Source organism: Poeciliopsis prolifica, unplaced genomic scaffold (assembly GCF_027474105.1).
Source record: "Poeciliopsis prolifica strain line A6 unplaced genomic scaffold, Auburn_PproV2 SCAFFOLD030, whole genome shotgun sequence".
Taxonomy (NCBI): domain Eukaryota; kingdom Metazoa; phylum Chordata; class Actinopteri; order Cyprinodontiformes; family Poeciliidae; genus Poeciliopsis; species Poeciliopsis prolifica.
The window spans coordinates 905768-915783 of NW_026562405.1; the positions used below are offsets into that span (position 1 = coordinate 905768).

Consider the following 10016-nt stretch of genomic DNA (forward strand, 5'->3'; position numbering starts at 1 on the left):
AAACCAATGGAGAAAAATCTCAACCATTAGCTGGAAATTAAAATAACTTACTCTAGCATTGTCCATGAGCACATTTACCCTACACAGGAAGTTCTGAGAAACAGCATTGCCCCTAATTCCTTATGGCCTTCCCACTTTATCTCGCGATTGGTTCAAACTCCTTGCCTTTGCGTTCTTATAGGCCAGTTGCATGGCCTTGCATGTCTCCTATTGGCCGGCTGTGACTGCGATCCTTCGCCCTTCTTTGTGCTGCTCTGTGGATAGCAGCAGGGGTCTGTGAAGTGGGAGGAGGTAAACAACTGAAGAAAGGACAGATTGGAACTATATGGGCTAAGGGGCATAGGGTGGGGGTATGTAAAAAGAATAATCTGAGAGAGGAAAGATTTAGTGTAGGACAGAACCAGACAGGCAAAAGAGGAAGCGGCAGAAAGGGGAGGGAGCTAAGAAGGTTACCTCATCTAGAGCTGCTTGTGCACACGGTGCCGGGGAGAAGTTGTGGGAAAGTAAACAGCACAGGAGAATTCAAATCTGTGTTCAACCACTCACAGCCCTCAAAGGACACTGTAAAGATGAGTGTGCTGTGGTAACAGCTGACTGTTTATGGGATGTTTTCAGGATTAAAGGGTCACCAGGGAGTGCCTGAAGCTTCTTGGAGGACATAGTCTACTGTTGCTGTCAAGAAGGTGAGATGTGTATTTACTTATTTCCTTGAAACACTGCCTGTATATGTACCCCATCCTGTCGTTTTTCTAGCTTTCCTTCCTCTGTCATGTCGTTTAGCATGTTGCAAAGACAGCAGCTTTGTCCAAATGGGGCTATTGATGGAGTGGAGTTGGGGGTGGGTGTGCTGGTTTGTGCCTGTCTGTGTTGCAGCCTGACAGCTATATGGGCAGCTGAGAGCACAAGAAAATGTGGAGGAGGAGAGCAGAGGATGGGAATGGCCGATAAACTGAAGCCCTTTAGCAAACTACACAACATCATGGACAATTAAACCTTAAGCCTGCCTCAGAGAGCCAGCAGGGATACAGAGCAGGAGGCCTTGTTATGATAGCCACAATTTCTGTGACAGACTCCAGGCAGGATGAGTGAGGGATTTTGAGCTCATCCAAAATCCACACCTATAGCCGGCTGTTTTTCAGCTTCACTACACAACTCTTCTTGTCCCTCTAGCCATAAAAAGAGATCCTCTGGCCGGGGTCCGGCCTACACCATTCCAGTTTTGACGGTTGCTTCCCGGAGTACAAAAGCCCCTCCCAGGATGGATTTCACGCTGCAGTTCAGTAGAACTGCAGCGTTCTACTGAATAAGAGTGGGGGGATTCAGAGGGCAGAGGGGTGAGAGGGAGGGAGCTAAGGGACCTCTGACACAGTCTGTGTTCTGACCAAAGAAATTTGCATTTTGAGGCTAAAGCACTGTTCCAGCCTTCTTTTCCGGATGTAAGAAACTCTCAAGACTTTCATCCCTTAGTTACAGTCCAGAACTCCCAACAAACATCCACAATCCAAGCATATATGGGTTGAAATTATTACAAAGGCTTCTGTCAAATGAAAGCCTTGTTCTTTCAATAGATAAAACTTCCTGTCACGCCATCATTTACAAGGCCTTGATGCCCAAGTGCACAATGAGTCATTTGATAGTGCTGACACGCCTTCCACATGTTCAGTTGTGTAATGCACAACAACCCCATAACAGTCATCTGAGAATGTCTGATCATTAACCTTGTGGAGGAAATTCAAGAATGCTTCTTGATGTTTATCTAAAAAAATTCCATGTAAAGCTCCCACCTCTCTATTCAAGCACAAATCACAGTTTTTCCTATAATCTCTCCAAATAACACAATCCAAGATCCAATCAGATCAAGCACACATTACCTATAGATGTGCTCTGTTAGTCTCCATTCTAGATTTCCACACAGTTGGAGGAAGATTTTATTGTATTGATGCATGAAATCTTCTGAAGATCAACAGCCTTTTTTTTTTCTGGTATATTTTTATACACATTATCTGATTTGACTGGGGCTTTAAAAGAAGCAGCTTACCATGTTTTCCATTGACTGGAATATATAAAAAAATACTTGATTCTCAATGCCATTTTTGATACCTCAAGATTTATTTTTCTTTTTATTTAAGAGGGCAAAGAAAATACAACTCAATTACAAGATGATAATATTGTAACTTTCTTAATTCAGGCAAAAACAATAAGTAGAAGACTATTCAGCCTTTGTTTAGAGAAGTGTGTAACTTTTCTAATTGGGAAAACAATCAGAGGTACGAACTTTCACTGAAGTATGTACCTCTTAATTCAGTCCTGTAATTATTTTTATTCTATTATAATTGCTTATCTTGTGTTCTTCCATTTATCGCTCAGCCTTGTGTTGATGCAAACAAATTTTACTACTAACGGACAAATAAAAGATGATTCCATGCAAAAAATAAACAGTTTGAAATCTAGTAATTATTTCTTGTTTCTAAATGTGATTTCTAAATAAATCTGACGGAGAACATGGATCTTGTGCATACAGATATATTGTAAACAAGGATGTTCCATGCAAATGTATTCAGCAGCAATCCTGAACAATTTCTGTCTTTCTGGCAATTTTAGCATTTTTATTTGGCGATCAACTATTTGGTGATCACCTACAGCAGCAGGGTTTGTTCGTGCAGGGCTCCTACTTGTTTCTGCTCAAAATGTCAGCTTCAGTCTGGGTTCACCTTATATTAATTAACATTTTCTTGTGCAAATTCATACCATATTAGAATGGAGCTTTGCATGGTGCAAAACTTCGCACATGGGAAGCACAACTCAGGGAAGTTCAGACTAACAAAACACGGCTATCGGGCTTTTCTTAAAGCTGTTATTGAAACAGGTACTGTTAGATTATATCTTTTGGGAGGTTTACTGCTGAAGATGCAGGAGTTATACTTATTGACTTAGCTGCTATCAGATATCAGTTTTATACCATTTCTCTTGCAGCAATAGTGCATTTGCCTGGAAATGGTTGGCTTCTACTTCTTTTTATCACCAAATCTGTTAAAGGAAAATATACAGTGTAGAATTTTCTCAATACAACATTCAGGTTTTCATCTCCTTTGGACAAGCTTGTATTTTAGCCAAATGACAAAAGTCAGTGAAGTAACCCGAAAGGAACCCAGAGGAACTCCATGAGTGACATTTGTAAAAAGAAAACTTGAAAAGACTCACCTTATTAATAAGAAAATAAATCACTAAAGAGCTATTTCCAAAATATCAGTAGTCTCATGTAAGTGTGCAGAATCGTTTTCAATGTTGTTGAATGATCTAAGACCTTTCTCAGATGCAGTCAGTAGTTCTTTGGTGACCTTTTTATTCAGCTGGGTTTGTATGATGAAGCTTGAATTCTCATAATGCTTTTCAAAACCTTTATTCCTGTAAATAAGAACATAACTACTGTTTTTTGTATAAAGGAGAGGTTGGGAAAAGGATGATGGTAAAAATATTAAGATGCAGCCAAGGCCTTTAAACAGTGGTTTAATTACAACTTCCTTAGGGATATAACAGTCTGACAATCAATAAAGGGAATCATCCTTAAGCACTTCGGTTTGTGCAGTATCTAAAATTCATGTTGATGGATTTGCTAATATAACTGATGTCAGCTCAGTCAAACGGGCAGACAAAAAACAAGATTTCACTTTAGCATCTTAAACCTTTGCATATTTGCATATTGTAGAATAATTTTTGGAGCTTATTCAACACAAGACTCCAAACATTGATGATACTTTTTCATGTTATGGACATATTTAAAATGAATTATTGTTTGAGTGCTGGTTCAACAAAATGCCATTTAAAATGTAGATACACAACAGGAACAAGACTATTGTCTTAAATCCATAAATTTTGTCATCTAAAATCTGTTTTAGATTTAGAACCTCCCTATATACATTTTATTTTTACAAGAAAATTTAAGGATGCTGTGCCACAATAGTTTTTTTGTTTGTTTGTTTTTTTTATTTTCAGCTTTTTATGCATTCCATGATGAATAAAAATGCTGTAGTTGACAGAGGTGTGTTGTTGTCTCTGTTCAGTATGTGAACAGTACAGCACAAAAACATTCAGTTCACAGTTGTGAGATGAGAACAATTGGCAGATAGGAGGTAGAGGTTATTCTCACTGTGTCCTTGATTAATGGGATTTCTTCAGCATCACACTGCTGTTGTGGACTGACGCGACTCTCTTCTGCAGAGGGCAAATGAAGGCCAAACTGACTCCCGAATGCATAATATATTCTTGCATGTCTTGGAAGTTGTCAAAATAAAAGTAAACCTGAGAAAAAAGTAAGAGTAAAGGCTCTCCAAGGCATGTCAATAACCCCATCACACAGTGTATGAAAATTATTACTGCATTTAAAATGTCAGCTGGCAACCTGAAATTAAATTAATGTTAAGCATACAATACCTGTACCATCTGTAAGAGCTATTCCATAGAGTTATGGGCCTGTGTGTTCAAAAAAAATATCGTTAGGGTAATTTTGTGTTGAAACGAATCCATGGAATCCACAAATGCCTGTGAACAGCCTCCCACTTAGATTGTCATGCTTTTTGACAGCAAAAAAAAAAGACATTCCATCTGTTCTCAAGTAGCTGTTTGCAGTTTGTAAATTGGCCAAGTAACATCAGAATCTCTTGATAGCAAGTCTGCAGGGATGCTGAAGAAGGAAGTAGAGCCGGAGGCAGAATCGCTTCTTCCTGGTACATTTTGTTGTCAGTGGTCTGTCATGGAATGTTTGTGTGCCACTTTCTCAAAAGGAAAACCTTAAAGCGTTTCTGCTTGCAGTAACTTTATGTTAGGTTTTGCAATGGTGTTTTTTTAGTCATCACCAGCTGCTGTTGTCTGCTGTTGTCTATCCATATACCCGTCTGTTTCTTACTAGTCCTTCTTGGAAATGTTTTCTATTGGTTAAACATTCTTTGTGAAACTATTGCAAGAGCTACAAAGAGCACAGCAAATCATTCGGGGATTCAAATGCAACTTACTTCTTATACGTTGTTTGTGGTATAAAGTTTATAATAAAAATAAAGATTTCCTAGGATTGCTACTTGTTAAACTGGAGTTGTATACAACAGGGAGCTGAGAAGGACTTGGGCAACATAAATCAGCTGCCAACTACGGAACAGATGCACCACTGTTATCAAAGGCTGGATGGAAAGAAGGTGGAGGAGTACCAAGTACTTTTGTATGCAAATCAGAGAAATATCTCACAGAAAGCAAGATGGTATTGAATTACACTGCATACGAATGTCCTAAAGGGCCATACATTATCCATGTAAATCGAAGCAATATCTATCTATACCAGTGCATATATCTGACATCTCACCACTCATTACTGAAAACACACTGAGGGAGTTTTCTTTGTTCTATGTAGGCCAGAGACAGGGTGTGTATCAGTAGTTTCATCTCTATTCTGTGATGTGTCTTATTTTCCCTATAAGAATAGCTTTCACACAGCTCCACTCTTGGGGCTCTTTATTTTTCTAAGCAGCAATCTTTTTGATGTGCTGTCCAAATACCTATACGCTTAAAAGAACAAGGAAAAAAAAAGCCATCGAAGATACCTGTCGTTTTAACTCACCGGAAGCAAGACTTCAAGGTTGCAGATTTCTATTAGCCGGTAGAACTTTAATTCAAGATACCAGCTTTTTACAACCCCGAGATTGTCCATTTGTTTTGCTCACTCCATCTCACTCAAGTGCACAATTGAGAATGGTTGCTCAGTCAGCATAGCTTTAGTCTGAGGATAGTAGCTTTGAATTGAATTAAACTTTGCATTGCTGGTTTTTGAATAAAAAAGTAACTCAAAGTTATGTTCTTCATTAGCCATAACACAGGCTATGACCACCCAAAATGACCTGTTGCTAATCTCTGCTGCTCTGATAAATGCGGAAACAATGAATTCTGAGAACAGAAGAGAAGTTTTCCAGCCACAAAAGGATCATTGTGATTTTGACTAGTGAGTGGCATAAACAACATAGCTTTGTTTGTGATGCAGAAGAAGAAAAATGGTCCTAAGGCTGTAGTGGTCTCCTGGAGTTGCACACAAATGAGTGATTTCTGAATGAATTGCTCATCTTAAAAATGCCGCCTCCACCCTAAAAACAAACAGAAGGCATTTTCTCGCTTATGTTTCTATTTCAACGCAGAAGTTGTTTTCCCATATTAATTCTCAATCTTTGGAAAGGAAATGTTGGCAGAACATGGTTTGTTTTGAAATGACTGTTTTTAAAGTGATGTGGTGCAGTTTATTAAACTGGATTTTCAGATTTTCAGTTACGATCTGGCTTCAAGCAACAGGGTTAGGGAAAACTTGTTCTGCTGCTAAAACCCAGTACATCTGAATAAGTGTTGCCTCTGTTCATCCCTCGGGGTCTAAGTTTATACTAGTAGCAGCATGTTAACACTGAGAAAAGAGAACTGAAAAAAAGAATATGCAAAATATGAAAAAAGTGGAAAAATGTAAAATGCCGCCACAAAAGAATCACTAAGTGTGTAGACAAGCAACCTCACTTGTTAATGCAATATCCTTATGTTGTTTTTTTTCCCCAAACAAGAATTCCTTTTTCTATTTGCTTTCAAATATTGCATATTACTGTCATAAGACTTTTGAGGGTTTTTTTTCTTTCAAATAATCAGAAGCACAACAAATTAACATTAGATTTTAATTTCCAAATTGTCTCCAAATAGGTATTCCAAAATAAAAGTGTAGACAAGAAATCGTTCAATCAGACGTCTCATTAAATCATCCAGCTGACATAGAGAAATTAGTTACTTTTAAGATTTTCTAAAACTTGAACGATGTGACATGTGCAAGTTCTTTATGATTGTTGAAATTGCACAGAGTGTGCTGACCACGTCAATTAATGTTCCTCAGCAAGGAAAGCAGATGCTACATTCTGAAGTGGTAAAAAGCCATTTTGAAAAATCACAAAAGAACTGTTGGTCAAGATTTAACACCTCCAGGAAATCTGCTCCATGAAAAATACCTATTTTAATTTAAAGCAGAAGGACTGCTTTCTACAACTACAAAGAATAATTCAAGATTAAGATTTGAAAGGATTCACAGAACAGTGGTGAACATTGTTATGTTGTTCTTTCAATTAATGAAAATTCACTTGTAACCAACAAGTTTTCATTACAAAACACTTTTAAAGAGCAATTTTCCACTTTATTATGTGAATAAAATCCATACTATTATGTATGGTATAGTTCCTCAATTGCTAATGCTGAAATTAAACTTAAATGTCATATAAAAGGTATTTATGTCACTTGGCAATAAGGAGCAAAGACTTTTATGTATTTAGTATTTATTTGAATTCTACATCAGCTGTGTAAATTGTGAAAAACTCTGCACTGAACTGCTTAGTTTTAAAGCCCCAACATGGCACCCCACATCCGGGAACAAAAACAACTTAATGTTGAATCTTGGTTAATACATTTTTATCGTAGCTAAACTGAAATTCCAAAACATCAAGGAAGTTTTGGGGCATGTTTTCACTGATAAGATAAAATCTCCCTCCAAGGTAATTGGGGTCTACAACTTTGGAGAACTTGTGTTGGTTGTTGGAAATATCTTAATTAATCTATAGCTCTGCCTTTTCTTGACTTTGTAATTAAGCAGCCAGTTTCTCAAATGTCTTTATGTTACTACTCTGCTTGAATTTTAATTCATTCCTTATTTTTATGCATTTGCTTGAAATGTAAATTACTTTTACTACTTATTAATAAAAAGTCGTGTTTATATATTTTCTTTTTTTAACAGTCAGTTCTGCATGAACTGAAGGACCTTTTTTTATGGGGAGCTCAAGTGCTAAAAGTACATTTCGGTTCAGTGCTGTTCTGTACAACAGATTTTTTATTTATTTATTTTTATCTCTAATTTATTTTGTATGCGGCTATTTAGTTAAGCAGCTTTGGCATGTTTACAGAGATAAGAGCACATTCCAGTCTTCCAGACTATTTACCTTTTTACTGTGCCTTAAATAACACGAGTGGGAGCTATGGGTACATAATTTATGTCTCCATGTTAATTCACATTAGGTGAATCTGCAGGTTGTAGGTTATAATGTGGTCTTAATATTTTTTTCTCCTTCAGAAATCAGATTTATTGGCCATGTTTGAATACACAAACAAGGAATTTGACTTAGGTTTTACATGCTAGCAGCTTACAGACATTAAATAAAAATGTTATGAGATATTAAAAAAAGCAACTAAAAAAGCAGTATATAAATGTTTGTATGTATAGAAAATATTTTCTTTTTCTTCCCTTACAATAGGTTGATATTGTATAAACATGCTCCTTATGGATGCACAAAAATACAATTTACTAGCCATTTTGTTTTTAAGTTTACAAAATTCAAATCACAGATAATTCAGATTTTAAAATACCAAATATTTAAGACTGAAATTTGTGCCCATATATTTGCTGTACACATTTTGCACATAAATATTCTTTGTTTTGAGTTTTAAGCTCAGTGGAAATCATATCACATCCTAGAATAATTCTCTTCATTTTCTGCTTACTTTAAAACTCGTTCATCAAATTACCTGCAACTTCTTTTTCTTTTATTAGTGTTTGTCACACTTAACTTCATAAATAAAACAACATCTACCAATGTACCGATAAGAACTTACTGTCTATCAGTGTGACTGTACATATTGTCATACATTTTAGATAAAAAATATTAGCAGATTGGTACATGTTCATTTAAAAATATAATGTACTATGTGATATTTTTATATAAATGGTATGCTGACATGGTCCATTTGTTGCTATTTTACAATTATTTTAATTTTCCTGTAAATATGATATAAAAGATCTACCTGCTAACTAACTTTTGGCATACTTGATATTGACTCCCTCTACAGTAATGTCGTCTACGATATCTCACCAACCACCAAAAGATGATGAAGAGGAGGATGATGAAGAGCAAGGGGAAGAGTTTATGTTTGATGACAGCACAGATGAGGAAAAAGCTCAGGAAGACATCACCTCGAAATGTATTACACCTGTCTGTGTGCCAAAAAATGACAGCAACGAGGCATCAGGTGCTGTAGCTGCAGACTGCACACAGCCTGTTAAACATCCACCTCCTGCTGGACCAGAGAGCATTGTGGCTTCAATTCCCACCACTGGTAACTCATTTTTAGACTGTTCTATTTAAACTGAAGCTAAATGAATCTTCACCACGTGTTATTAGAGGTGATTAAATGCTTAGTCTGCTGTAGCAGTAGATTATAAATCTTTTTCAGTATGGTTAATCTTAAAAGTTAGTTGCTGAACCTGCACAAGTAGCTGATGGTGCATGCTGGTCTCAATGTTGAGGTCTTTTACACACACAATTCGACAAGTATTAAAAAACTACTGAGTTAATCTGCACTGCAAAGCTATTACTGAACCTCCTTTGGGTTTTGAATTTCACACAACATGCATCTATTGTTTGTTAAAAGTAAAAGACAACAATAAAAAAGACATAATTACCAATTTGCAGATAGAAATTACATGATGTTGTAGTGTGCATCCATTATGTTATGTTTTCCCTTACCTTGTTGTTCAGCATTGATGTGTCAGCCCCATTTTCATTCTTTGTCAGTAAATCTGATTACCTCAGATTCAGCTGTACTAACTAGCATATATCTAAAAACAGTGCCAAGACTAAATAACTTTTGCACAATAAATCTCTTGAAATTTTATTTATACACTGATAAAAGGCGCCTCATCTAATGTTTCTAATGTTTAGGTTTCTATTACTAAGATGATGGTTGCAAGTGAAATATAATAGTGGAGCTTGAAAATAACAAAAAAAAAAAAAAAAAAAGACAATAGAAATTAACTGCGCAAATGATTTTATTGTACCATCTGACAGAGCTCATGTCAGACAAAATAAGCTTCTGTGAGTCAATTAGAGATATCTCAATCAGCACCTGAATCCCCATTAAAAAATTTGTGTCTGGCAAATTTGTCTCAGTGTAAGAATTAATTTTCTGAA

General features: G+C 36.4%; 1 protein-coding gene across 3 annotated transcripts in view; it reads left to right on the forward strand.

Moving 5' to 3' along the window:
* Nucleotides 1-262: 262 nt before the first annotated feature.
* The window catches only part of arhgef10la (Rho guanine nucleotide exchange factor (GEF) 10-like a), a 119627-nt gene continuing 109873 nt past the window's right edge, over nt 263-10016 (forward strand). For all 3 annotated transcript variants that reach the window (XM_055050212.1, XM_055050214.1, XM_055050213.1), the window contains exons 1-2: nt 263-683; nt 8896-9162. In XM_055050212.1, coding sequence (XP_054906187.1) covers nt 8898-9162 — 265 coding nt within the window. In that variant the 5' untranslated portion in view covers nt 263-683; nt 8896-8897. The remainder of the gene's footprint in view (nt 684-8895; nt 9163-10016) is intronic.